Raw genomic sequence first — 27592 nt, forward strand, 5'->3', positions numbered from 1 at the left:
TACCGCCTTTCTCACCGCTTTCCCGATCCCCTCAGATGCGGACGGAAGTAAAAAAACCGAAGAAAAAAAGTTCTCGACGCTCTCAAGTGCGATCTCCAACTCTCCCCAAATACACCAAAACCGGGGCGTTCCCATTGCACAATGGCCGTCGTCGATGCAATGGATATAGACTCTAGCCCTGCGCCCGTCGCAGTGGCCGAAGCAGAGCGCAAGCGCAAGCTCAAGCACAAGAACAAGGACAAAACTTCCAAGAAGAAGCGCAAGCACGACCCCAGTCTGATCTCCGATGAGACAGCGGTCCACGACCCGACGTCCAAAAAGTCCAAGAGCAAGGGGAAGAGCTCGAAAAATTCTTCCGAGACTGCTCTCCCAACCTCCGACTCGCCCTACGTCCTGACCACCGCAACGCTGTACCTCCCGCTCTCGCCCATCTCCATCTCGCCCACCCATGCCCTAGCCTCGCTGATGGCAGAGCACCTCTCGCCTCTCCTCCTTACGTACTACCCGCCTCTCCAGGGCGTCATCCTGGCATACTCCAACGCATCGATATCAAGCGAACCGCCAACCTCGAGCTCCACGGCCTCTGAGGCGCAAGATCCCAACCCACAGCCGCTCACGCTCGCAAAGACCGCAGACGAATACGGCGTCCTGTACGTGTACCTGACCGCGACGTTCCTGATCTTCCGCCCGCAGCGCGGCCAGATCCTTGAGGGTTGGGTCAACGTGCAGTCCGAGGGCTTTCTCGGCGCCGTCGTGCTGAACCTCTTCTCCGTCGGCATCGAGCGCAAGCGCCTTCCCTCGGACTGGGAATGGGTCCCGCCCGGCGACGAAGACGAGGACAGCGACTCCACCAAGCACAACAAGAAGATCGTCTTCTCGTCAACGGAAGATGACGCCGACGCAGACGAGGACTCCGACCGCTCGCCCGAATTCGACCCGGAAAGGGAACACTTCAAGCCCATCACGCTCGCCTCCGACGCAAACCCCTTCTCCGAAACCGCCGACGACGAGAACCCCACCTCGGCAGAGGACGGCGGGGACGACGACTCCGCCGCCGAGGGATACTTCCAGTCCGTCTCCGGGCACCGCGTGCGCGGCACCGTGCGCTTCCGCGTCGTCGACATCGACGTCATCCCCGGCACGGACCGCGAGCGCGGCTTCCTGAGCATCGAGGGCACGATGCTCTCGCCTGAAGAGGAGGCAAAGATCATCGAGGACGAGCGCGATGGGATCCTCTCCTCTGCGACGCCGCGGCGCCCGCACGTCATGTCCGGCAGCATCGGCCCATCCGCCGCCATAACCGAGATAGAACTCGAGACCGTCAGCGTCGACGTCGATGCCGATGCCGGGCCGTCAAAGTCGCCGAGCAAGCGGAAGGAGCCCAAGGCAGAGAAGGTGGAGAAGAAAGAGGAGAAGAAGAAATCCAAGTCCTCCAAGTCGTCCAAGTCGAAGAAGGAGAAATGATCCACGCAACGTCCTCAATTCCTTTATTCCACACATGTCATTTACATTTCTATCTTGGGACGCCTGGCGTCTTGCGCTGTTACATATTCCATGCTTGTTTGGCGTTAGTTTGGGGAGAAATCAAAACTTTCCTTTTCCAGCGTGACCCGTTTCTATCCTTTCTATCTTCTTGAGTATATGTGGCATTGCCTTTTGCGGCACCATGGCATACCTGGCGTGAGACAAAAAAAGATCCGACAGATGATCGTCGTGGTTGGACATTCTAGCAAGGAATCGAGAAACTGAGTTTATTGCTCTGTTCCTGTTAACTATTATGAACCCATGTACTACATATACTGATCCGTCCAGCAGCTACCGTAATGACATCTTGACCTGCGGGGGCACTTCGACCTCCAAGACGTCCACTCCCTCTTCAATCTCTTTCTTGCCAGGCATGTTGCCTCGCCGCATCAGCTCGGCGCACTTGCTCATAATGGGATCCATGCCCATCGTGGCAACCGCCACGACCGTATCGCCCTTGCAATAGTAGGCGGCGAACTTGGCATTCATGGGCTCTCCCTTGAGGACGAGGCCATCCCAGCCGTTGTGGGTGTTCCCGCAATACCGCAGCTGCGCGCCCAGCGCGGACCAGAAGATGGGGATGAATGCCTTGGGCCGCAGGGATTGCAGCGAGCCAGTGCTGAGACTGTGGACGATGGCACGCGCGACACCCCGCCCGCTATTCTGGGCGACGTTCCAGTGTTCGATGCGCGTGTAAGTGCCCTTTTCTAGGTCCGTGCCCGGGCCGTGGTAGGGGTATGTCGCGATGTCGCCGATGGCGAAGACGTCGTTGTTCAGGCCAGGGACGGCGAAGTAATCGTCCGTCTTGATAGACCCGTCCTTCTCGAGCTTGACGGCTGGGTTGTCCCGCAGGAAGTCGGTGGCTGGTCGCACGCCCACGCCCAAAATGACCAAATCTGCGGGCAGCACGGTGCCGTCCTTGAGGTGCACGGCACCGACTTTGCTGGGATCGCTGTCCGACGGAGTCGCCTTGACGACCCCGGCAGACATCTTGAACTTGACCCCAGCTTTCTCCAAGTTACGCTGGAAGATTTGGCCGACTTCGACGCCCATGATGCGTTCCATGGGAGCCTCTTCTTGGCCGACAATGGTCACCTCGTTCTCCTTGGAGAGGGCATTGCCGACTTCCATACCGATGAAGGAGCTGCCCACAACGACTATCTTCTTGTTCTTGTCGCCAACCGCCTTGAGAATGTTCTGCACATCGGTGATGAAACGGAGCAGGAAGATGTTGCCAAGGTCCTTGAATCCTTCCAGTGGCAAGGTACGCGGCACACCTCCCGTGGCAAGAACCAGCTTGGTGTAGGGGAAGGACTTGCCGGACTTGGTGGCCACGGTCTTGTTGCTGAAGTCGACCGAAGTCACTTCGTCGAAGACAGTGTCGATGGAGGCCGCCTCGTACCATTCCTTGGGACGCCACTGAACCTTTTCGGGGTCAGGAATGAGAGCCTTGGATAACTTGGTTCTGTCGATGATGAGGTTTGGTTCTCTGGAAATGATGGTGATGGCGCCTTTGTATTTCAACTCGCGAAGCGCCTGGATCAGTCCGAGAGTACCGCTGCCACTGATACGCACAACGCCGTCAGCTTGTTCCCTAACCTTACAACCCGGGAATAGCAGACTTACCCTCCGACGACAACCACTTTCTCCGGACTAGCAACACTACATTTGAAGACCGCGTCTTTCTGACCAGCTTTGATTGCAGCCTCATCGCCTTTGATATAAACCGCTCCATTCTTCTCCACAATCTCGTACTTGTTCAAGGCATTGGGAGCCGGGGCATCTTCAACATCACCAGTGCCCACATTGAAGCAAGCTTGCAGCAATCGTCAGCATCGAACACCCAATACCTGAACCGATCTCTTCACAGAGCAAGAAGAAGATCACATACCTCCATGCCACGCGCAGGTGATCCGACCATCAGGCGAAACCACACCCAGCTTCATCGGCGCTCCGTAATGGGTACACTTCGAGCCCATCGCATGGACCTGATCACCGACTCTGACGACGAGAACCTTCCCCCCCTCGATTCCTTCGACTTCGGACTCGACCTTGTCCATGTTCTTGATGTCCGCCAGGGACGAGATATCCTTGAGCTTGTATTCCCGCGCCATTGTGGATGGGGTACGGGCGAGTGCGTGCGGTGCGGTGGATGAGAATGGTCGAGACGAGATCTGGATAGCGGATCGGCTTAGGGATGACGAGGTATGGGATCTGGCTGATGGGGCTGGAGATGATGGATGAACGCAGCAGGAGCAGGAGCAAATGGCGGAGTTGCGACAACCACAGACGCAGTGGGTGTTTCGGCGTGGAGACGAAGAGATGAGAGGACTTCTTCCTGATGAGGATAGGGATGAAAAGGAAGATTGAAGATGAAGCTGGAGCTGGGAAGGATTGCAGCAGATGCGTGGGCGGCGGGGGAGGGGCAGGTGCATAGGGATGAGATGCAACGGGACTCTGATGGTAGCTAATTACTATTCTTATTGCATGAGCAGATACGTGATGGGAGCTACCAGGGATATATGATTGAAGAGAGAGGAAGAGAGAGCAGTTTATATGATTATTTTCTTTTCTACTCATTCATAGTGTCCATTCCTTCATTCTTCTCTTCTGGTGATGCTGGATGATGGGCCATGACGTCAGTACACGGGGCCAATGGCCGCTCCCACTTTTGTCATCCACATCTCTAAGGTAGTATGAAGAAGAAGATTCAATATTCACAGCACAACGGATGGGATGGAATGGCAGACAGCACCATATGTGGATGAATTAGATAGTGTCGATAAAACTAGGGTAATCGTCTGGCAACCACCATCAAACTATTTACAGCACAACTCCTCTGGCGCCTAGCATACAGCAGCAAGATATATATCCACAGAATTGTAAACACATACATATACAAAAGAAAAAAATCCCAACACACCGTAGGTGTTCTTTCATCCCCGCTTATCCCTCCGGATGGGTGGACTGATGCTGCGTTCGTTTAGTGTTCGTAATCGCGCCTTAGCTGTCGAGGGTCGAGTACGTTGCCGCGTACTTGGCGCATGCTTCTGCACCCACCCTGGGCCACGGGGAAGACACTGCGACACAGCAAAGTCCTCATCATCGCTTCCGCCGGGAGACACGGGAGGGCTGGATTGAGTCAAATCGACGATATTGGAAAACTGCGACGCTCGTGGAGGCTGCGTGCTGAAGGCGTCGTCGTGACGACTCAACCAGTTGCTTTCTTCGACTGCGCTGATGAGTGAATGGTCTTGAGGTGTTAAGGACCGTTGCGGTTGTGCGCTTGTTGGAGAGCTGTGAGACGAGGGAGAAGGCGCTGGTAGCTCCGCTTCAGCCGCCGGTTGGCCTTCCTGTTCAGCGGAATCCTTCTTTGCTTGCTCGGTTCCACCTCGCAAGAGCTCCTCATGGGCCCTGTCGACGTCATAGAATGGATTCGGTACATATGAACTGGCTGACGATGATATCTGCGTGTCTAGCATCTTCGGACTCTGCCGAGGTTCCTTCTTCGGAATGGGTGAGCCCGGTGTTGGCCGCTTGCCCTGAAAGAGTTGTTCGAGCAAACGGTTGAAATTGATGAGGTTTTCAGGACTGCTGAGCATTTGCAGTTCATCATCGGAGCCTAGCAACCGGGGAGTTTCGCTGAAAGCGTTGGGAGAAGCCGTAGATCGGGGAGTTGACGGCGCTTCTGCGGTCTCTTGGGGAGGATTTAATACCTCTCCTCCATCGTTATCTTCAGCCGCCTTCGGACCAGCGGTGGGTTTGACGCCGGAAACTTCCTGCTTGGAGGGTTCCTCGGGGAGCAATGGCGTTGCCGCGCGAGGAGAATGGAATCCAACAAACTGGGGTGATTCAACAATGGGACTGGCGCGGTCTGCTGGACTGGCAGCCCTGCTCTTCTCTGCGGCAACCTCGACTTCCTCAATGAGTTCATCGGCGAGTGCTTGAGTATCACTTCCACCATCTTGTGAATGCACAGACTTTGTAGGGGATTGCCTAGGGTTCTCCTCCTCGATTGTCTTAACATCCCGCATCGGTTCGTCCTCGGGAGCGATGGATTGCGGACTCTGAAGAGACGACTTCTCGGCTGCGGAGGAGCTTGGGTTGGGTGAGCGCATGAACGCCAGGCAACTCGAGGAGCGGGAGAAATTTCAAATTACTGACTTGCTGACTTTGGCGGCTCCCCCAACATCTGCCACATTGGCAGCTTGGATGAGCTTTGCATCAAATAGATCGACAAAGGATATTTCTCGAAGGCCATCATCTTCTGCTTGATCTTCGTCCATGCCTGGCATTTCGAATCCATCATATTTGCGGCCACTTTCTTCATCTTCGCCTTCCTCGTCATCGGCTTGCGCAGCTTGTCTCCGGTCGCGCTTAGCAAGCTGCAGCTTCAGCACATTGTCTTCAAAGACATTGTCTATCCTCGCCATCAGGTAATCAGACACAGTAGGCTGCCAGTTCGTTGCTTTGGACAACACAAGCTGTTTGAAAGCAATGACTGATCCTTGTTTCAAATCGTCAACAGTCAGATCCGGCACAGTGCTCAAATCCGCCGGTAACAGGGGCAGATCGTCTTGTGGATTCTCAGAGGCCTCAACGGTTGGCTCAATATCGTTCGTGACTTCGTTGCTCGTTTGCACCGGATCATCATAGTTGAGTTCTTGGCCGAGCTGGTGGTCGACCTCAAGATCCTCGTAGGCATAGCCATCGTTACCGTTCCCATAGTCTTCGTACCCTTCTGCATCGTAGACTTGTAGCTGCTGTCTCCTCTTCCTTTTCCGCCCCCATCCCTTGCGCTTCCCAATGATTTGGTGGGCCTCGGCATCCCAGCGCTGCTCAAAAGGGAAAGGAGGCGCCGACAGCTCGATGTCATCGAAAATACATTCAGTAGCTTTCAGAACTAGCTTGTCTTCCCAATTCTCTTCCGAATCACCATCGGCCTCTTCTACAGTGGCCTGTTCTTCCTGCCTTCTCGACTGGAAAATGTTGGACTTTCCTGCGAGTTTCTTCCGCGTGGCTTCTTCATCTTCCTTGGACCGGGGGGCCCGTACACCCAGAGATCCGAACAGCATCCGCCTGGAGCTTGCGACATCCAGCGTACGTCGTTTTGTGGATTCAACAGCAGGGGCATCGTCTTCGGAATCCTCCTCCAATACTTCGCTTGTTGTCTTTGGTTGTCGCAGCACGTTCTCCTTCTCAGTAAAAAGGTCGATGTCGACACCCCCCGATGCGAGATCGCGAAGCAACTTTTGTCTTTTCGCTTCAAACTCCTCCTGTTCTGGGTCTTTGGTGCGACGTTTCTCGCCCTGCTTGTTCTCAGAAGGCTCATACCAACCCCCATTTGCTATTTCCCAGTCTCGCAGGGCCGCAAAATCAGCCTCAGCAGGTAAAGCGCCGAGTTCCTTCAGTTTCGACAATCGCCGCCGCAACTTGTTGCGCTGGTTGCTCTTTTTCGTCCTGAGAGAGCCCTGTCCAGGCGGGTTGAGCCTTGGCTGGAGCTTGACCTCGGAAGCTGCACTGGATACTGATTCACCTTCTGACTCCGAGGTCGTTGAGTCATCAGAGTCGGAAGTCGAATCGTCGTCTTCGGAGTCATCCTCCAATTCTGCTTCTGATTCACCCGAGGAGCTGTCTGAATCAGAGGAGGAGTCTTCAGAAGGAGATGCGGAATCCTCATCATCGGAAGTCGTGTCACTCGAATCGCTGCCGGGACTGCTGCTAAAGCTCTTGTAGATGGAGATAGAATCCTCAGAAGTCTGCTCTGTCTTGCTAACATGAGAATCGCCCTCTGGTTGAGAAGGACAAGGCGAAGTCGGCTGCTCGGCCTTCTTGAACCTCACAACCTTAGAATCCCTCCGCGAAGAGCCTGCTTCAGAGGGGCTTTTAGGGAAAGCGTGAGACTGGCGGTTTCGGGACGCAGTGCGCAGAATACTGGTCCTTGTACGCAACGGATACCCTCCAGGTCCGGCTTGCTCCTGATCCGGTTTCGGTATCGGAGTAAAGTCAGCACTCTCCTGGTCTTTCTCCAAAGCCTCCAGCTCTTCAGCCAGATCTTCAGCTTCAATATCCGACTCAACATCATCATCTTCTTCATCCTCACTTATGGAATGCCGAATAACAGTGCCGTCGCCAGAATCCTCATGGCTATCATGGTAATCTTCATAATCATCGTCTTGATGATAATCCGTAAATTCATCCACCATGTCATCATCTTCTTGGTCCTTAAGCCGGGAGAGCTCCCTCATCGAGCTCATGCGCCCAGGAAAATTCCATTGTGCTTCTTCATCGCTAAAGCCTGTATCACTGTCCCAAGTCGCAAGAATAGTGCGCCGTTTCTTCCTTGGTGGTATCGAGATCGCAGGCCGGGAGGAGGATTGCCGTTTGAGGAAAGGCCTACCAAAAGGAACCCCATCGATAAGATGTTTGCCGTCTATAGAGATTTGATGCCGACCGGAAAGCCGTCTTGCTCTGAGATCCGCGACCTGGAGGGCCCGGATGCTGGAAATCCACAAGTTAGAAACCCGAATAATGTATGCACAAGCGCACTGCGCGGAAGGCTCGATAGTTGCAGACTTACATTACTTCATCCCCATCTCGAAGGAGCCCTTCCACTTCCATGAAGTGCAAGCATTCGGAGCCACCGACTTCAACCACATAGTCCTCCAAACCCCACTGACCGCTCGACTCGCTATCGAAGATCGCGGGCTCGGTCTCCAGCGGAACAACCTCGTTGACATCCTCCAACAGCTGTGCGACGGTATAACCATCGCTCGAAAACAGTGCATTCGGCGTACGCGTCGATGCAACGAGCGAAGAAGCAACAGGAACCACGGAGGAACTGGATGCAGCCTGGTTGTAGATAGACGGCGGTGACGTCGTCCAAAGAATGCGCGTCACGGGAAGACCGTGACGCTGAATGATAAGGTGGAGACGCATGATGGATGGGCACCTGAACTCCTTCGCTTCTCAAAATTCCAATGTTGATTCAGCCGCTAGGGAAGAAACATTGGGAAGTTTCAAATCGAACCGCTGAGTTAGGAGGACGATGCCAATCAATCGCGTGTGGTGTAGAGTGGGCGACGCGAAAAATTGCGATTGAGGAAGCAAGAGCGACACAAGAAACCCCGGGGGATTCAGACGGTATTATAGGATAGAGTTTGAGACACAAATGGCATACATGCTGTCTAAGCAGAGATAAAAAAAAAAAAAGTGGTCTACGGCCTTGCGATGAGAAGACTAAGACGACAAAGCTCCCAGATCGTACAGAGCTTGACAGTCCATGGAGAGAGAGCTCTTTGCTCTAGTTCCTTGCCGCTAATCCCTTTTCGTCCGCAAACACCTCCAGCACGTTCGCCTGATAATGGACCATTATCACCAAGACTCACCAAAGACAAAACCCAACGCATAGAATTCGAGTAGCTGCTGGCTTCAAAAGACCAGACAAGTTTAGATTCCACTGTGGGCTGAGGAGGCCCACACAGCGTTACTCGACGATGTCAATGTACCTAGGAAATCTAGGCTTGGAGCATGAGTAAAATACAGAAAAACCCGTTGGGCAAGAACTGAGCAGTGAAATATATTTCCTTTGAAAATGGTATACGATTATGTTTGCCATCATGCAAGATATAGATTGGTATCGAAGAGTTGTAAGAATGCAAAAAAAATGCGGCAGTAACTATGCTGACTCCGAAAAATGCTGTTCTTTTGGATGGACAATAGTTCATCAGTCTTGGTGAATAACCAGTCTCGTGCCCTTCGGAAGTGGACCAGGCAAAGAATTAGGTGTATATCTTTCTCTGGCAGGAGTACGTGAAGCTTATATTGCAGTCGGCCGTGCGCGCGCATGCGTAATGACAGTGTTGAAAGACAATAATTGCTTCCAAATGGAAGAAGCAACTCATCAAATAAGCCTCATCTCAGATTAGAAGTGTCCGGAACTCGGACTCCGGGGAACCGGCTTCCTATTGGGGACTCCAAGATTCATGGGACGGAACCCTGGTCGAGACGATCCATGCTCATTGTGGTCTTGTGGGTTTGGAGAGGAAGGTCCAGCTACCTGCTGGTATTGAGGTGGACTTTCTTCCTCCAGTGGTAAGGCCTTGTGTATCTTGAGCACACTTTGCTGGCGTGCAATCGGAGAGGTAGGAGGTGATCCAGAGTGTGATTCCGGTGGCGTGGCAGGAAGCATATCAAATGATTCCAATGATGAATTGGCTTCAGGATGGCCGTAAGGCGACGTGGTTTCAAGCCCCTTTGTCCGAAAAACTGAAGAGGTCGAATCAGCTCCAGATTCATTAGCTCTGTTGGCAGAGGGAGCATCTGGTGGGTTATACTCGCGGCGGGGGCCATCCACAGGACTTAGAGTTTCAGCCATCGCATCCTCGTAGCTTGGTGGAGCTTCGTCGTAAGCATCCTCTACGCTTGTGGGTATGCCTGATCCAGAAGGCCGGGGAGGCATTGGCGGACGGTCACCAGCATTGTTCACAGGCTCGGCTGGGAGTGGTTTAATTGAGATTGGCCTTCCGCCAGCAGCCATGGCGTCGAGGAGCGCTTGTGGCGGAGCTATGCCCGAATACACCTTGACAGGTAACCTCAGAGGCAGAACGATCATTTGAGGCTTTATACATTAGAAGAGCGAAAATATTGAGGGACAAGACGATTCGCACTCACCTTCATATTGCCAACGCTGCCATGGCTTAAGCCGATTCGTACCTCGAGTTCATATCTTCGTGAGATATTACAAGTGTCGAAAGACGGGGCAACTGTGCTAGGCAAGGGTATTCGATTCCACATGGAAGGATCAACTGTCCATTCTGTACCAACGGGATCCCCTCCTCGTCCGAGTGGGACATTCATATTACTGTGGCTCAATATGACCCAGCCTCCGCCCTCTGTGCGTCGCAGATCATGAGCCAGGACATGGGTGTAACTGATGAGCTCTATTTGCAGCATCTGCAGAAATATCGTCTCATACGACTCGGAGCGCTTGGTCACCAGCAGCCTTAATGGAATTGGCTCATTACAAGTTAGGATAGATGGATTGGGCAGTCTCGCATCTGCCGAGATCCGTAGAGACGCTTCATTCGCGTCTTGTAGCGAAGGCGAGGAGAGTTTCGAGAACAAACTCTTCTTGGTCTTGGACGACGAAGATGGCCTATTGAATTGGTGCTGGCGTCTAGCGTAAGTCTCTTCATTGGGATTCCCAGTCCGTGGGGGCTCAATTGGGAGGAAGTTCAATTTAGTAATCTGGATCAAAGTTAGCCGGTTCTTAAATACATGGATGCCGTCAAGGCCAATTAGACTTACTGCTCTCAAGTTTTCTTTGTAGAACTGCGGGCGAATGACCGTCGCTTTCACATAGTACTTGATCTCTGCAAGACCCTGGAAACCGCTCAGAGAAGGTGGAAGCGTCTTCTTGACATGTCGGTTGGTGTCCTTGGCCATCTCAACCTTCAACCCCGTAAAGTTCAGGTTGGTGAGCATGCTATTGTGCGAACTGCACGCATTGTTGAAAGGAAACTACATCATGGGTTAATTGTCGCTGATGCCGATGCTACAATTATATGTTGAATAATACGTACCTTGAATTGGAAGGGATACTCATACGTCCCGGCAGCAAAAGTGAACGCCGTATTCTGGGTTTTCGGATTGAACACAGCCGGTGTTGGGAAGAGTGTCTCAACCTTGTACAAGATCTACCAACCTGGTTAGTATACTCCCTGAAGCCGAAAGGGATTTTGAGTGTCAAACCTTATGGACCTCAAGTTCTGTCCGTTTCTTGTCTGATTGCTCATTATGCGGATGCCGTGGGCCCGACAGCCGGGTTCGGCTTTCCCCCTCTAACTTCACTTGAATGCCTCCTATCGGGGCTTCTGACGGGAGAGTGAGCACGACTTTGCCCGTGAGAAAATCGAGGTTGGTGAAATGAGCATGAGGCCGATCCAGATGGATGGTTACCGACATGGCGAGCACCTGACCTTGACCACCGAGCGTTCTTCTCTGTAACGGGGGTGTTGATTGAACGCAGTCTGTATCTAGCGGGGGCGGCAATGCTGTACTAATCCCGACCGATAAAGTAGACGCCGTGATCTGAGCCCTCTAAGATTTAAAACTCGAAAATCAGTCCTTGAAGGATTTAGCCATCAACATCTTGACTCAAGATAGATTAATAAAGGAACAATAAGACAAGCGAGAAGACAACGGGAGTTTGGCATGTGCAGCAGACTAACTAACTAGTAGTAGGACGATTCTCTTAGGACGAGGGAAATGACGTTGTTTGCACTCTGTTCCAGCCCAATTCCGAGAGGCCTGAGGCACTAAACAAAGCGTGGGGCCATTCTTACTTACTACACGGTATACAGATGGTCTGTCTGACAGACAATTGATGCGCTCGATCTTTAGCAATCAGACAGAAGAATTCTTGACTTCAGATTAAGACCTGAAGATCACCTCATTCTATATATGATTTCCCCTTCACACTTGATTGGTCGTTATTATCATTGACGTCCATGTTTTTTTACTCCTTTGCTAGCCTGGGTCTGGGCCCCGGGTATGTGCAAAGCCACCTGCAATGCATGGAACAAGACTGCACCGCCACCCTCTATAAGTCTTTTACGAAGTGGTTACTCAAGAGTAGTTTTGATACATCAAAAAAAAAAAAAAAAAAAAAAAAAAAAAAAAAGCGATCTATTTTGTACAGTAGTAATCGAACATGGTACCTATCCTGAGAATATATTGTCCATATTATAGACAGGATCATCGCCCGGTAATCAGAACGCTTGTCTAATTGGGTATCGCCAAGTCCGAAAAGGGATATAAAGGGGCACCAGGCTGTCGTCTAGCGCTGCCAGCTGGACTCCAGGCATCAGAATTTCTATTCCAAAAGTTGAACCAACCAAGGAGTAGCGTCTGAGGCATTGTCAAAGGCCCTCCTTAGCAAGCATGTCTACGGAGTAGTATCATGATCGTTAGCCACAGAACCAGATTGATCATATGAGCCATGAACAGCTTGACTCGTCGTACCTGCAATGTCAAGATAAAATGCAACAGCGTTAAACCTGCAAAAGAAAAGCGTCAAGTTAGCCCGGCGAACACACCTATCTCAGCGCATGAAAAGCCGCTGCTTACCTTTGCCTATTTCCAGTAATCTCACCCGCCAGCCATTTCAACCGATTTGTCCAGTTGATCAGGTCTAGGTGGCTCACTCCTTCAAGGGTCCCCTTGTACTTTCCCCATTTGCTACTAGCCACACTGACGAGCCCGTCATTGTAGCCTTCGATCTCTTTAAGGACACGGTGAGAATACCAGAAAACGGACCAAAAGCTTGGTTCCATCGCTGCGCCATAGCTGAAGTAACTGGACAAAACTCAGCCGTAGTGCCATGGAGCGCTCTTCAGATACTTACCGAACATCCTCGATGTCGGGTGTATTTGGGTTGAATGTGTTCTCCATGTAATCGCGGGTCAACTGGGAGAAAGCCCCCGTTTCAACCTTGAATCTCTTTAAGGCTTGATATAACTGAGGCAGTCGTTCATCTGTAATTGACTGAATCAGCCCGCTTCCTTTCTACGTCCATCTGTAGTACGAACCACCTATCTGACCAAGGACATAGTCCGCAACCGCCGAACCTTGAATAAAATTAGAGATAAATCCCACTGAATGCTCATACCGTGCTTACCTCGATGAGGCGATGCAATGGTTGTCAGAGACAAGACTTTGAAGTTCTTCGGTCTGAGACGGCTTATCATGTATCGAGCATCCAACCCACTTGATCTGGTCAATACAAATCATCATTTGAGAACCATTGTTCGTTGAGCAATCTCACCCCTAGAAGACATTGTTGGCGCTGAATTCTATGTTCGGGTGTAAAGATATCTTACCATGCTATGTCTGTATGCCGGTCAGTTTTGGAGCTTCTGGAGTTCATATCGCTTGAGAAAGGCACATACGCAATAATATTTACATCTTTTCCAAGACCGGCTTGATCGATATCCTTGACCAACTCTTGGGCACGCATCTCAATGGAGCCCGATGGAGGAACCGTAGCCGTGATCACTTCGATACCCTTCATAGATAGGGCTTCCTTGATCCCACGCCAGTACTGGACCCCTGGAAAGAAAGGGCCCGCCAGACGTAGCTCATCAAATCCAAGAAGACCATGGGCAAGCACAATGGGATATTTTGGAGTTTCTATTCGTCCCCATTGAATGTTCACAATTCAATTCTCAAAAAGCTTGAACAGGCAAGCAGAAATTTCGGAGTACAGGAGGCTGATGAACTCACCATAGTGATCGCGAACTACCGCGTATTCATCCTTGATAATCTTCCCCAGATCCTCTAGACGGGGATCAAGGGTAGATGTACCTGTATGTTTATGGGAAGATTGCCTGTATGTGAAAGAATGAAAATCCCGTTGAAAGGAGTGATTAGGGGAATGGAATTGTTGAATACAAAAACGACAATAAGAGAGCTTTACTTTTGAAATCGCGTTCAGCCGAGTAGCCGCAGACCTCATCTTCACTTCAACTTGATGTCTTTCTTCAATCGTGCTGTGACGAGAGCAAAAGGAGATTAACATGACCACTGGGATGCCTTGGTGCCTGATGACGCAAGTGGATTGGGGACTTGGTGGTGCCTCAGGCAGAACATGTCCAATATTCCGACGTTATACTGGATCAGGAGCCTTTTCATGAATTTAGTCGTGAAAGGAGATCGTAGAAATGATAAAACTACACTGGACAAATTGAAGGCACGATGTTGCAGTGCGCCCCAACTTCGACGGTACTCGGCCAGCCCCGCAGTGGTCAATAATCTCGGCGCACTCTTGAGACTACCAGGGGCATATGGCTAGACAAAAAAAGACTTTCTGATATCTAATGCAAACAGTGGAACAAAGGATTATGCTCATGGCTCTCGAAGAAACCGAAAAAACCGAGCAATGCAATCAAAATGATCAAGCTCAAAACAACAAACAAATGGCAATTCAAGCTTCTATGCGCTAGCCACGATCTTCTCTGACGGCTCGGGTTTCACATCAATAACCGCATGGATCAGGTCATCAACGACCTTGCCGCCCTTCTCCTTTCCTGCGGCATGGATGTCTTCGACCTTCACCTCAGCCTCTTTGTTGGCATCCTCCTCAGCCTTCTTGTATCCGCTCGAGTGCTAAAGTAGAAATCATCTGTCAGTCACGTTCCTGGCGACCCATCGCTGCCCCGCTGAATTATCCTGCACCACAAGAATCCCAGAATGGAGACTCACCTCGGCCTCGAACTTCTTGAATTCCTCCTCCTTTTGTTGTTTGTATTCCTCAATCTCTTTCTGTGCCTCCGACTTTGCGTCCCTTATCCGCTTGGTGCGATCTATTTGTGTTGCTCATTAGATGTGATGATCGATACTGATATTCACGGATGTCATACATTCTCTGGCTATATTTTGTGAGACGTTAGCAGATGGTCAAACATGTTAGATTCCCCGCGGGGTACATTCGAAGAACAGGCTGCGCACCTTGCTGTACAATCTTCTGAGCCTCCCTCTCGGCCTAAATATTGCCAATTAGTTCATGAGTCAAACAGCAGCCTCTCCAGGACGACCTACATCGAGGAGAGTTTGGATGCCTGCGGAGTTCTGGGCGGACTACATGCGACACATTAGCTTCTCTATTCATCTTCACACAAATTTGGCTCCACGACTCACCATTTTCAATGCTCTTTTGACTCTTGAACAATTACAAACACTCTCAGGACGTCAGAGCTTGGGATAGATAAGGTGGAGTTGTGGAGCTTGTGATGCGCAGCTCAATCCCCCGAACCGCATACGCTATGAATGACCCGCAAGGCGGTCAGAGGTTCTGCCTCCGCGCACCGCCCTTCTTGATGATTATCACCGATACGGCTTTTTAGATGGCCGATCATGCCAAACAGACCGGAGTCAGCTCAGCTTGCATTTTGCGTCATTCATTCTTTCGAAAAAAAAACTACCCATTATGTCGCGAGCTTCCAAAATGACATTGGCGCTTACCGGTCTTGGTACTGCGAGCATTGTTTACTTTGTGCACTGGTCTCAGGAACAAGAGAAAGCGGTACGTTCCGGAGGTGGTTTGATTATCTTGCTGCAGTACTAAGCTAATGATTTCTGCCTTCAACAGCAAATGCACAAGGGTGTTGAGCGGGACATGGAAAAGCAGCGCATTCGACTGGAGCGACAAGCAGATTTTGAGATGCAAAAGGCGCTCGAGGAGGAATACCGAAAGATTCAGACGGTCTCTTCAAGCACAGAACCTCAAGGGTCAAGTGGATGATGCGGGAGGCACATGTGCTGGGAATAAAGAGAATGGCCGTATTGGTTATCTGGATATACTTGAATTCGGTTCGCATAGACTTGGATCTGGTAGGTTTCCTCCTGGAATGTTTAGGTTCATCTATTGACTCTGATGGCTAGATATATATAACTTCGACGAGGTCGAGGTACCTACGTGTAAAATAGACACGAACTGTACATTATACCTACATCATGAGACATAGAAACATCGTGGAGGATGGTGTCTTAATGTGAAATCATCTCAACTTTCTCATTCTACTCGAGAGGAGTGGTTGGCGAGAGCCAGTTCTCCCAAGCTTGCGGCGTGCTGCTTTACGATTGTGTCATTCAAGCAGACGCGCAGGTATCAACCCTTCCTGGTCAGAAGTATAGATACATCTTCAACCCTCAATCTATCCCCAATTTCAACTCGTGCCTCAGATTCTACACCGTAAATGTCTTCAATGGTCTTTTCGTGGTTGTCATTGCAAGCATCACTCGTTTTGGTTGATTCGCACCGATAGATTATTTATTGCCAGCGCCAAAGATTTTTTACTTGATTTGCAATCCTTTGATGGCCGGCCTGGTCTGACGTTCCTATATCGCGAAGAAGCCCCTCAACTTAAAACTCCTTGAACTCCCGTCAATGCCGACTTCCTGCCATATACTCACTTACCACGAGCAGTGGCCGATTGATGAAAAACATATGCTTCAGAGTTATGTTTTGACTTGTACATGCAAGCTGCTATGCTGCCATGAGGGTGTTTCCACCATACAAAGTCCCCGATTGAATAATTGTCTTATCAAGAGAGCTTCGGGGAGAGCCATTCCAGGTGATTATTACAATAAGGATTCACGTTCATTATCATTATCAGATGGCCGTTTATTGCTCAATCTCGAGGAACGACCACAATCGTTGACTCCCTGCTGGAGCCTTAAGGTGCTATACTCTGCTTTCCTGGAGAAATCAGCCAACAATTTTGAATAGCGTCATCAACTCGGGTAGCAATGAATGTTTGGATGTGAGGACATCATCCAAGATGTGTCGGATCACACAAAGATCAGCCCTTTGAGATCAGTGCCTTACTGTGATCATTCTTATCTATCAAATGAGACTGTTCAGAGGTAACGGTACTATCTGTAGAGTCACGTGGGATCTACGGCTATCGACGGAGGCCGGATTGATTCCGGCCTATTGTTGCGCTAAATGACGCTAAAAAACGCTAATCAGACCAAATGACGATTACTGCAGCCAATCAGAGTACTGCTCATGTAACTGAAGAGCTTGGCGTCCGATGGGATGTAGATAAGGCATTCAGGCAAACCACCGTCCCATGGGAGTATCCCAACATTTGTATGGTTCCAATGATATCGGAAGGGGTTACTCAGTAGTCGTAGGATTCTCTATACTTCATCTGATCTTTGAGGACATATTGGAGGGTGAGATGGCGAGATACATAGTCCTTGACGGAGATCTACTCCGCTATATTGGGCTTAGCGCGTTCCCGTGATTCTCTCATGCCCTGTCTGCCAAGCATTTGTATAGAGTCGTTGTTGAAGCATCAAGATCCCTTGATCAGTATTAGGATGGCATGGTTTGCTTCGGATATCAAGGTAAAAGCTCGATTTTCGATGCCTAAAGACTTGCAGATAGTGATACTATCGTGTCATGTCTCAGGTCGACATCTCCACGCGAATTTCGTAATGCCATGTCCATAGGCCGGAAATAATACCGGCCTCTGAGGTTATAAGAATCGCCTCCTTTCCAGCGGGATCCCGCCTCTTTCCTGCTTGCTTTCCAATTCCAAAGAGAACTGCACTCGCCTTACTCAATTTCCCCCACTTCCGTCTCTCAATTTTGACAGAAATCCGTATAGTTCTTATCCTTTCCTCATCGACCACCTCCTTATAACAGTCACCCTTTCGTTCTTATATAGACACATAGACGTCTTTCCTTTGTTACCCTTGCAGCATGACGCAAACCAAGGTCTCTTCCGCCTCTTCTACTACCTTGAAGAGGTTCCCGCATATCTATGATGACCCTTCTACCCTGCCCCGGTCTCTGGATCCCTTCACCATCACCACCTCCACTGGCTTTCTACCCTACAGCACTGCCCCTACTACCCTCCCTGAGGTGTTTCAGCCTTTGATGTCCATACTAGACCGCATGCCTGTTCTCAAGCTGGATGGTACCCCTGGCCTACTCGCCAAGTATGAACTAGGTCCTGTTGTCGAGACAGAGCTTCCTGACCTGACGGACGAGGTTGACAAGCTCCTCGCTGCTGATGGTGCACCGGACCTCTACACCGTGGCTGCAGTGTTTAGAGATTACTCTTTCTTAGCCTCTGCTTATCTGCTTGAGCCTTGCTGGGAGACTTGGTCTCAGAATCCCCAGAAGGGCTATGGGTTGGGGCGAGACCTGCTGCCCAAGGCCGTTGCACGTCCCATGTATCGCTGTGCACAGTTGTATGTCTTCATCGAGGATTGGATCAATTTAAATTGTGTAGAACGATATCACTGACTCACCTAGGCTGGACATCCCACCCTTCATGTCCTATGCGGCTGCCTACTCGCTCTTCAACTACCATCTGGATAACCCATCCAAGGGCTTGGCCTACGATAACCTCCGGCTCGTCCGGGCTTTTGAGCGTGGTCTTGGCCCCAAGAGCTCGGAAGCAGGCTTTATTCTCACCCACGTCGACATGGTCAAAGAGTCCAACGGCCTGATCAGTGGCGCCCTCAAGGTCGTCGATACCCTTGACCAGGGCGGCCCTCGCTCCACCGTCAACGACGGGTTCCGAGAGATTCTCAACGCCATGGAGAAAATCGAGGCCTCAATGGAAGGTAAGATTCTTGGTGCCTACCCTAATACCAGACATATTGACTGACTATCCAAAGACATGTGGACCAACTCCAAGCCCACCGAGTATCTCTCCTTCCGTGTCTTCATCTTCGGAATCACCTCGCAGTCCATGTTCCCCAACGGCGTCATCTACGACGGCGTCCTAGACAACAAACCTCTCTACTTTCGAGGCGAAAGCGGCGCCAACGACAGCATGGTCTGCCCACCCCTCCCCCCTTCCCACCTTTCCATCCCACTAACACCCATAACCACTAGATCCCTCTCCTCGACCACCTCCTCCAAATCCCCATGCCCTCCACCCCGCTCACCAAGATCCTGCACGAGTTCCGCGCCTACCGACCCCTCCCCCACCGCGAGTTCCTCGCCTACATCAACTCCAAAGCCGAGGAAGTCGGCGTGCGCAGCTTCGCGGTCCAGGACACGGAGACGACCGTCCTCCTGCTCAAGACGCTCAACCATGTGCGCAGCTTCCGCTGGCGCCACTGGCTCTTCGCGAGGGAGTATATCATCAAGCGGACCCCGCATCCCACTGCTACGGGTGGAAGTCCGATCGTGACGGTACGTGCCCCTTTGATTAGTATCCCCCTGTATTGTTTCACAGCCAAAGGAAGATCTAGCTAATGGGTCACCAGTGGCTGCCGAACCAGCTGTCCGCGGTAATGGACCTGATGATCTCCATCTACGACACGTACCTGGCTCCGCAGAAGGCAGCGGGCGTCGTCTCGAATGGCCACCTGGCGTATGACGCGTCGGTCCAGAAGCAGGTCGAGCCTATGATGGAGATGGTGCGTGACCAGCGCGAGAAGCTCGCAAGAGAGGTGGAGAGGTGGTGCAAAGAACGGGGCGTTTGAGAGGTGTAGCTTGTTCGCGATACCCAGCTTTTTTTTTTTCAGGACACGGTGTCAGGAGCCGTTTCGCGTTGCTGAGTATTTTAGTGGGCTGTTGAAAGCGTGGACAATTGATAGATAGTCGGTACCTGAGGAAATCCAACTGTCCTTTATTTGATTGAGGCCCGCTCAGTTTGTGTCTAAAGACTTATCTAGTAATACATATACTCAAAAACCCGTTGTCGTCGTGCCGGTTGTGAGATGTTTCAACCCATAATATTACATTGAACCGTGACCGAAACCGACCTCTCAGTTTCAGCAAAAACATTTCTGCCTCAAAGCCCTCACACCCCTCTCAAGTGATGATTTCAATGCCCCGTGCCCGCCCATACGCAATGGCATCTGACGACACCTCATCACAGCACTTCGCAAAGATTCGCTCGACCTTTGCTACTTTGCCATCAGACGCCCGCGCATCGGCAAATGCTTTGATCGTGCAGCCCGAGATCCTCGTATAAGAGAGATCAAGGGCTTTGAGGCTCACTAATTCCTGAACCATGACAACGGCCACTTTGTCGTCAATCCCGGCAATGTGTGCGACATTGAACTCCTGTAGTTCCTTCATACTGTCCATCCGGACAAGATCCGCGATCTGAGCCCCATTGATTCGGAAGCAGCTGTCGAGATGCAGAGTTTTCAAGGGTGCCTTGGCAACGGTACAGAAATGCTGTACCGTGTAACTTGTGGCCCAGGGGACGTCGCTGAGTATGAGCGTGTGGAGGCTGGAGAGCTCGAAAGGTTCTTCGTATGCAAAGGGAAATTCCCTGTGAACGAGAGCGCCTCCCACGAGACCAGTGCCTCCCCGAATGCGAAGGTACTCGAGATCAGACGGCAGTCCGAACTCTGCCCCTACATAGATGCCACCCAGATCCAGCCGGCGAAGTCGTGCGAAATCTTCCAGGTTGATGCCGAGACGATAAGATGTGAATATGCGTGGGCTCCAGTTAAGGCGTAGTTCCTCGAGTTGTGGGAAAGCCGATGATGGTTGTTGCTGCAATATGTGTTAGATCAGCAGGTTATGGAACCAAGTGGTATGACAGGGGAATGTCCTACTATCGGAAAATGGAGAGCAGAAATCTGCACTTCGGGTGAAGAAGATGAAACCGTCGCGCCAAGCGTTATGCTTCTCAAATGTGGGAGTGTCTCAGGCCATTGCACTCGTACTGCGGGCGATGGTTTGGCATCATGAATCTCCAGTCGCTCGAGAAGAGGTAGAGACTGCAGAAATTTACCAACAACCTCTTGCGGAACAGCCGTATGGCCCGATACTATGAGTGTCTTGAGCCGTCTAGACCCCTTGAACAGATCGTAAAGAGTCTCTGGTTTAGCTAGAGCCCAAAGTTCAAAGTGTTCTAAATTGGGACATCGACTGAAAAACTCCAGAACCTTTCCTGTTGAGGGGGTGGCGACGTTCCTCATGACAGCGTGGGTGAGCATGGCTTTCGAGCGTCGGATGTACGCCCTCACAGAGTGCCACTGTACCTTCCCGCGAGCATCAGACAGATCAATACGCATCCACAGATCTCGCATGGATGATAGAAATTGGTCCCATTTCTTCGATACACGAAGAATAGCCCTGATGATCGTACGTATCAGAGAAAGTCTCGAGCGGTGATCTGGTCTAACCTACACAATCTGCTTGAAGCTGAATTGATGCAACACCATCATTGCCACTTCCAAAGGCAGAACGCTGAAAGGGTCGTGACATTTTGCGTATACTTTGCTCCACAGTTTGTCATGGAGCTGCTCTAGGAGCTAAGAAAAGTCAGAAACATCATATTCGACTATGGGCTTGTAGGAGGTAGAAGATAACTCACTTGACGACGCGGGTTGCCTTTGCTCAAAGTCTTAAGAGCATAAGCATACACCTCTAGGGCCTTGTCAGGCTTCCCGTCGGATAGGAGGACCTTGGCGCAGCGAAGATAGCCCTGGAGGGAGTCAGTGGGAACGGACTTCAGAGGCACCTATGATAGACAGATTTCGATCTTACCCGAGCGTCTTGTTTGTCGGTCTTGATCATGGCTCTGGCATCTCTCAACGCCAAATCATACTTGGCTAGCTTAGCAAAGGTGGCTGCACGGTTATCATAAACGCCGATAATATCAGCATGGCCACTGTTCAGGGTCTGAAAGGTTTCCATAAAATTTTAGATCCCATGTATCATCATCTTGAGAGAAGTGACTAGACTCAAAGATGAATTACCTCTGTAAATGCTTCAAGAGCCGCCTGGAAGTGGCCCTGTTGGTATAGTTTCTGGCCCTTTTGCTGCGTTAATGCGGCCGCCTCGTCACGTCCGCGATCTATCGATGAACCATGTCAGCCACGAACACCCAGTCCACCATCATGATTAGTCTCGCTGGTTGAATCTATCTCGAGTATCCATCAAACATCATGCCACATCAACAAGAATCAACCAATAGAAAGCACACTTACCTCGAGAAACACCCATCATGCACTAAAACCCACTTCCTACACCGCCTGACGCGGACGCGAGTACAGAGTAGTAGGTAGTAAAGTAGTAGTACTCCGTAGTAGTGGTTCGTTGTCAACCTGGCAACGGCAACTTTGCGTTGGCAGTTCGAGTCGCTGCGTTTGTGGTCTGTGCGGTCCGCCCGACGGCCCGGCCGTGTTTACTTTCTTCCCCTTTAGGAATCCCTGCACCCGGGAAAATAATGGGCGACAGCAGATTACAATCAGCAGTACGTCGACATCAGCCTATCTTCTATCCAGGGTACAGCTTGCAGGACATGCCATGGAGCCGCATAATCTAGAAGCGACTTCGACTTACATGAATAATGTTCTTCTTGCGAGAGGTCTATTGAAAAGCGGCAAGGCTATCGACTTTGCTCAGCCGGAGAATGACGACGATGGAATTGACGGTACGATGGCTCGGATCATCAATCTAGTGAATGACCTGGTTCTGAGAAGAGATGTATGGAACCTTGTTCGCGGCGTACCGCAGCTATGTGGTGGCTAACCTCTGCCAACAGCGAGAAACAGAGCACCGAGAGAACCTGGCCACGACCATTCGTACACTCCGCACGGAGGACTCGCAAAAGATGCTTGAGATTGTACGTTGGAAGGACACTTATTGCTGGGAAACGGGGACTAATACTTTGCATAGGAGAAACTGAAAACGAAGACATCCGAGTTAACCCGATCGCTGGCCCTGGCAGAGGCCCAAGAACGCGCACTCAAGACCAATCTTTCCAGTGCCGATGCTACAATTAAAGCTCTGAAGGAGCAAATACAACGTATGAAGGCGACCGTGCAACAAGTCCGCGCGCAATGCGCCAACGACATCCGCAAGCGAGACCTAGAGATGCAGAAGTTGAAATCCCACTTGGCCGAGCGGCAGCGAGGAAAGCGGGACGGGCTGAGCATCACGACCATCAACATCAACCCCGCAGTTGATCGAACATCGAAGTCAAGATCTCTTGCTGGCGGTGAGGGAATCAATGAGCCCGGATACAGTTTGAAGCAGGAAACAAACGAGTTCCTGACCGAACTATGCCAGACTTTGAGCGACGAAAACGATGCTCTGATTGCGCTTGCGCGAACAACGGTTCAAACTCTGAAAGACTTACAAGGCCTATCCCATCTGGAGGAAGAGGATGAGCAATACACAAACGGTACGGCCAGCACACGCACTATGAAATCGTCCCACGGACCAGTCAGCACACTTCCTGCGTCCTGTGAGGAGCTGTCGGGTCAAATGGAGCGGGTGCTGGAACATCTTCGGACCCTACTTACTAACCCGTCCTTTGTCCCTCTCGAGGAGGTTGAGGTACGCGACGATGAGATCAAACGCCTACGAGAAGGCTGGGAGAAGATGGAAACCCGATGGAAACAAGCAGTCACACTCACGGACGGCTGGCACAAACGAATTGCAGATGGGGGAGATTCTGTGCGACCGGAGGAGCTTCGACTGGGACTGAAACTCGATCTAAGCGTTGACTCAATGCAGACATCCGCAGCGGGTGTAGCCGACTCGAGCATGCACTCGCCTATCTTTGAAGACCAGCAAGCAGAGGAAGAAGAGGAGGCGGCCGCGAAGATGGCCAAATATAACATTGAACGGGAAGGATCCGGCGATCATTCCACGAGCAAGCTGTCTTCTCCACGCGAACGAAAATATCGGAAGGCCTCCAGCCGCGCTCTGAAGGAACGTAGCGATAATATCATGTCTGGACGATCACCGCGGAAAGTTTCCTTTACACCTGGACTGCAGGGCTCGCCCTGTGTAACAACTGGCGAGGAGGACGAAACCTTGCAGGTCAAGGCGCATAAGTCCGGAGCTGTGACCCGCAGACCATCCAAGAAGAAGACGGACTCCAAGGTACCACGCCAGGTCAGTGACTGACGTCTATATCTATTTCGCCAAAAAGAATTGACTAACGCAATCTGGAGCAGAATACCGAAAGTGCGGTCCAATTAAGCGTCTCACAGAAGCTCGCAGCTGCAGAAAGCGAAGCACGAGCTGCAGAAGAATCCCGCAAAGAGGCTGAAAGCCGCAAGAGGACTCGAGCTGTGAAAAGCCCTAAGAAAGGCAATCGACGCAGAAGCACACTGACTAGCGATGAGCTCGGAGAGCTCATGGGCATGCCCTCGCGATGAATGAGTTGACGCTCTCGTTTATGATATATCGGCGTACGGTTTTGTTTGATACCCCCAATCAATCCATCTGTACATACATTCGTTTTTACCTCCTCCCCCTTGCACATTTCGAGAATCGGGATCCGCGCGATATGGCGCATGTAATTTTTCATACTTGGGTACTTCATCAGCAGAACCGCGCTCTACCAACTATAATTAATCTAACGGTCATGAGTATTTCATATGGTTATCTTGTAAACTGGAATAGCTGATCGCCCGACTTTGGCACCTCCATCTCATGTTTGGTGATCAATAATTATTAGTATTACCTCGGCAACTTTGAACCGAACACATTGAGATCTCCGCATTTCTCAACACCAGCTTCTTGGAGAAGAACATTGCCAGTTCGCCATTTATTCACAGCAATTGTGAGATTATCCGCTGTCTGTCCATGGAAGTTGACTCCATCAACTAGAGTATCCACCCGGTTTCTACCGTGATCTAATAGTCAGTCTCTGTATCAGCCATACATATTGTCTACTCACCCAAAGATCCATTACTACACAATGTCTTCAACGCCACCGAAAACGTTCCAGGGCTGGGTCGCTCAAGATGCTACCAGCCCTTTAACATTCACCAGCTTCGAACCCAAGCCCTTTACCGAAACAGACATCGACGTCCGAGTTTCTCACTGTGGCATCTGCGGGACAGACATCCACACTCTCCGCTCCGGCTGGGGCCCTGCAGACTATCCCTGCGTCGTCGGCCATGAGATCATCGGCACGGTTGTCTGCGTCGGCTCCGGCGTCTCAACACTCGCGTCCTCCCAAGCCTCCCGGGAGCTCAAAGTCGGCGACCGCGTCGGCATCGGCGCACAGAGCATGTCCTGCCTGCGGGCAGACTGCGAGGCGTGCGCCGACGGCCGCGAGAACTACTGCGCCCGCATGACAGGCACCTACAACAGCCGGTACGCCGACAAGAGCAAAGCGCACGGCGGCTTCGCCGAGTTCTGGCGCGGACCCGCGCACTTCGCCTTCAAGATCCCCGACGCGCTGCCGTCCGCCGAAGCGGCGCCCTTGCTCTGCGGCGGCGTGACGGTGTTCGCGCCGCTGCTGAAACACGGCGCAGGGCCGGGGAAGTCGGTTGGCATCGTCGGCATCGGTGGCCTAGGCCACATGGGGATTCTGTTTGCGCGGGCACTTGGCTGCGCGCGCGTGGTGGCGATCTCGCGCTCATCGAGCAAGCGCCGCGATGCGGTCGAGGGGCTTGGTGCGGATGCGTTCATCGCCACGGACGAGGAGAAGAAGTGGGCGCGGACACACGCGCGATCGCTCGACCTGATCATCTGCACCGTCGACGCGCCGGATATGCCCCTGGTGCAGTATCTGCGGCTGCTCAAGGTGGACGGGACGTTTGTGCAAGTTGGGGCGCCGGAGTCGCCGCTCCCGCCGCTCACAGCGTGGTCGCTGATCCAGAAAGGGGTCAAGGTGACGGGGTCCAATATCGGATCTCCCGGGGAGATTAGGAAGATGTTGCAGTTGGCTGCTGAGAAGAGGGTGTTGCCGTGGATTCAGCAGCGGCCAATGCGCGATATCAATGCTGCGTTGGCTGATATGGATGCTGGGAAGGCGCGGTATCGCTACGTGCTTTCGAACGAGACGGAGCTGCAGTCAAAATTGTAGATATCAGGTCCAACACACAATTATGCTCTGCAATGGATAGTCAGCACAATCTTGACTCTTCGTCGGAGGTGCTGGTCCATAGTTCATTATTGAATATACGTGACCACGGTTATCAGGCTTGTCTCTGCTATCTTCTGGGATTCAAACTATGTTGCCTGTACGCATATACCAACACTAGGCCTCGTAGAGAAATAAATACGAAATCTCACTCCGGAACGAGGTGGTTGCTACGGAGCACACCCGACACATCGTGGCGAGACTGGATATACTATGGCTGTGTAGGTGTGGATATCTTGGCATCCAAAGAAGCGCTTCATTTTTGCCAAAAGAGGAAAAGGGTACGAGGTATACGAAGGATCCATAAGTTTAACCGCTCAATGGAGTCTCCAATGCAGAACTGCTTATGTATTCCGGTGGGAGTATTTCAGTGTAGCCTTGGAAAGTATTAAGTCCTGAGAAGAGATTTTATTGAGCGGGGAGTTGGTAGAGGCTTTATATACGGTTGAAGCGTCTTCTTGGATCTGGACGTAGTAGACACTTCCTCTCATAGAACTGATTCCTTTAATCTCACTTCTCTCTATTTGCTGATCTACCTCTGATTCTATATCAAGGAAGTCCTCTCGTTGCTCTTCTCCTGATCGCGTCCATAACACCATGTCGTCAACGAGTGACCACGGGGGCTGGGTAGCCTACGAGTATTATCCCTCCATGGCGGCAGGTGTGATATTCGTGATTTTTTTCGTCATTGTCAATCTGCTTCATACATTCCACCTGTTTCGGACAAGAACATGGTTCTTCATCCCTCTCCTCATCGGAGGATACTGTCAGTGCAGATCTCCTACCACGCAACGCAGTCTTTGCTCCGACTAACTTCGTCAAGTCGAATTGATAGGATACATCGGGCGATGCCTTTCAGCGGGCCAGTCTCCGAATTGGACGCTCGGCCCGTATATCATGCAGAGTACTCTGCTCCTAGTAGCTCCCGCATTGTTTGCCGCTAGTATATATATGGAGCTGGGTCGACTCATTCGGCTCGTCAAGGGGGGAAGGTTCGCCATCATCCCCGTCACATGGATGACGAAGATCTTCGTTGCCGGAGATGTCCTGAGCTTCTTAATGCAGGCCTCAGGTATGTTCGAGCAGTGACTCTGAATGCTAAAAGGCAGGACACTAATGATAGATGTTGACAATAGGCGCCGGTCTTCTGGTCAAGGGAGACCTTAAAATGGGTGAGAACGTGATAATTGGCGGTCTCTTTGTCCAGATCATCTTCTTCGGATTCTTCATGATCAGCGCCCTCCTTTTCCAGCGGCGGATTGCTGCCCATTCCACCCCAGAGTCTGTTTCAGATTACATCCCTTGGCAGAAGCACATGGGCGCATTGTATGCATCGAGCATTCTGATCTTAATTCGATCTTCCTTTCGCGTCGTTGAATATATTCAAGGTTCGGACGGCACTTTGTTGCGGAATGAGGTGTTCATATACGTCCTTGACGGACTCTTGATGTGGTTTGTCATGGTTATATTCATTGTCATTCACCCAAGCGAGGTCAATTGTCTTCTGGGTCGGGGAAAATATATGACAGTCAAAGGAGGATTGCAGATTTGTGAGGCCCCAATGTCTGTTTAGTGATGGTGCATTGCTTTCAATCACAACCTGCTTATGAGAAGTTTTGATGAGTTGTCATTCCTTTCTGTTTCTTTTGTTGCACAGTTCTCGGTATTCTTCTGTCAGATTT

General features: G+C 51.2%; 12 protein-coding genes across 12 annotated transcripts, besides 2 other annotated features; 6 read left to right on the forward strand and 6 right to left on the reverse strand.

Annotated features, from left to right (window-relative positions):
- Positions 1-141: 141 nt before the first annotated feature.
- ACLA_065440 (DNA-directed RNA polymerase I subunit RPA43) lies at positions 142-1464 on the forward strand (the record flags this gene model as incomplete). Its single annotated transcript, XM_001272335.1, has 1 exon — positions 142-1464. One exon carries the CDS (start codon positions 142-144, stop codon positions 1462-1464), a length of 1323 nt encoding a protein of 440 aa, XP_001272336.1.
- Positions 1465-1815: 351 nt separating this feature from the next.
- On the reverse strand, positions 1816-3959 carry nfr1 (putative AIF-like mitochondrial oxidoreductase (Nfrl); the record flags this gene model as incomplete). Its single annotated transcript, XM_001272336.1, has 3 exons — positions 1816-3088; positions 3151-3340; positions 3416-3959. The coding sequence occupies 3 exons, from the start codon at positions 3957-3959 to the stop codon at positions 1816-1818; spliced, it is 2007 nt and encodes a 668-aa protein (XP_001272337.1).
- A 501-nt stretch (positions 3960-4460) lies between these two features.
- Positions 4461-8463, reverse strand: ACLA_065460 (uncharacterized protein; the record flags this gene model as incomplete). The annotated part of the gene is made up of 3 exons (XM_001272337.1): positions 4461-5622; positions 5689-8025; positions 8105-8463. 3 exons carry the CDS (start codon positions 8461-8463, stop codon positions 4461-4463), a joined length of 3858 nt encoding a protein of 1285 aa, XP_001272338.1.
- A 985-nt stretch (positions 8464-9448) lies between these two features.
- Positions 9449-11490, reverse strand: ACLA_065470 (arrestin (or S-antigen), N-terminal domain protein; the record flags this gene model as incomplete). The annotated part of the gene is made up of 5 exons (XM_001272338.1): positions 9449-10144; positions 10198-10773; positions 10834-11046; positions 11109-11222; positions 11278-11490. The coding sequence occupies 5 exons, from the start codon at positions 11488-11490 to the stop codon at positions 9449-9451; spliced, it is 1812 nt and encodes a 603-aa protein (XP_001272339.1).
- Positions 11491-12175: 685 nt separating this feature from the next.
- Positions 12176-12207: a microsatellite.
- Positions 12176-12208: a microsatellite.
- A 238-nt stretch (positions 12209-12446) lies between these two features.
- ACLA_065480 (triglyceride lipase) lies at positions 12447-14175 on the reverse strand (the record flags this gene model as incomplete). The annotated part of the gene is made up of 9 exons (XM_001272339.1): positions 12447-12472; positions 12550-12584; positions 12655-12882; positions 12932-13061; positions 13116-13154; positions 13205-13299; positions 13476-13716; positions 13810-13890; positions 14103-14175. The coding sequence occupies 9 exons, from the start codon at positions 14173-14175 to the stop codon at positions 12447-12449; spliced, it is 948 nt and encodes a 315-aa protein (XP_001272340.1).
- A 342-nt stretch (positions 14176-14517) lies between these two features.
- Positions 14518-15225, reverse strand: ACLA_065490 (uncharacterized protein; the record flags this gene model as incomplete). Its single annotated transcript, XM_001272340.1, has 6 exons — positions 14518-14691; positions 14788-14888; positions 14946-14954; positions 15034-15067; positions 15124-15162; positions 15223-15225. The coding sequence occupies 6 exons, from the start codon at positions 15223-15225 to the stop codon at positions 14518-14520; spliced, it is 360 nt and encodes a 119-aa protein (XP_001272341.1).
- Positions 15226-15511: 286 nt separating this feature from the next.
- Positions 15512-15826, forward strand: ACLA_065500 (protein PET117; the record flags this gene model as incomplete). The annotated part of the gene is made up of 2 exons (XM_001272341.1): positions 15512-15607; positions 15674-15826. The coding sequence occupies 2 exons, from the start codon at positions 15512-15514 to the stop codon at positions 15824-15826; spliced, it is 249 nt and encodes an 82-aa protein (XP_001272342.1).
- A 1971-nt stretch (positions 15827-17797) lies between these two features.
- On the forward strand, positions 17798-19539 carry ACLA_065510 (indoleamine 2,3-dioxygenase family protein; the record flags this gene model as incomplete). Its single annotated transcript, XM_001272342.1, has 5 exons — positions 17798-18291; positions 18356-18669; positions 18724-18884; positions 18944-19246; positions 19321-19539. 5 exons carry the CDS (start codon positions 17798-17800, stop codon positions 19537-19539), a joined length of 1491 nt encoding a protein of 496 aa, XP_001272343.1.
- Positions 19540-19870: 331 nt separating this feature from the next.
- On the reverse strand, positions 19871-22024 carry ACLA_065520 (Leucine Rich Repeat domain protein; the record flags this gene model as incomplete). The annotated part of the gene is made up of 7 exons (XM_001272343.1): positions 19871-20566; positions 20629-21151; positions 21206-21330; positions 21393-21503; positions 21566-21700; positions 21778-21875; positions 22009-22024. The coding sequence occupies 7 exons, from the start codon at positions 22022-22024 to the stop codon at positions 19871-19873; spliced, it is 1704 nt and encodes a 567-aa protein (XP_001272344.1).
- Positions 22025-22505: 481 nt separating this feature from the next.
- Positions 22506-24192, forward strand: ACLA_065530 (uncharacterized protein; the record flags this gene model as incomplete). The annotated part of the gene is made up of 3 exons (XM_001272344.1): positions 22506-22646; positions 22700-23926; positions 23989-24192. 3 exons carry the CDS (start codon positions 22506-22508, stop codon positions 24190-24192), a joined length of 1572 nt encoding a protein of 523 aa, XP_001272345.1.
- A 545-nt stretch (positions 24193-24737) lies between these two features.
- Positions 24738-25853, forward strand: ACLA_065540 (NAD(P)-dependent alcohol dehydrogenase; the record flags this gene model as incomplete). The annotated part of the gene is made up of 1 exon (XM_001272345.1): positions 24738-25853. One exon carries the CDS (start codon positions 24738-24740, stop codon positions 25851-25853), a length of 1116 nt encoding a protein of 371 aa, XP_001272346.1.
- Positions 25854-26807: 954 nt separating this feature from the next.
- ACLA_065550 (RTA1 domain-containing protein) lies at positions 26808-27483 on the forward strand (the record flags this gene model as incomplete). The annotated part of the gene is made up of 2 exons (XM_001272346.1): positions 26808-26982; positions 27047-27483. The coding sequence occupies 2 exons, from the start codon at positions 26808-26810 to the stop codon at positions 27481-27483; spliced, it is 612 nt and encodes a 203-aa protein (XP_001272347.1).
- Positions 27484-27592: the final 109 nt, after the last annotated feature.

Source organism: Aspergillus clavatus, genomic scaffold (genome assembly GCF_000002715.2).
Source record: "Aspergillus clavatus NRRL 1 1099423829799 genomic scaffold, whole genome shotgun sequence".
NCBI classification, from domain to species: Eukaryota; Fungi; Ascomycota; class Eurotiomycetes; order Eurotiales; family Aspergillaceae; genus Aspergillus; species Aspergillus clavatus.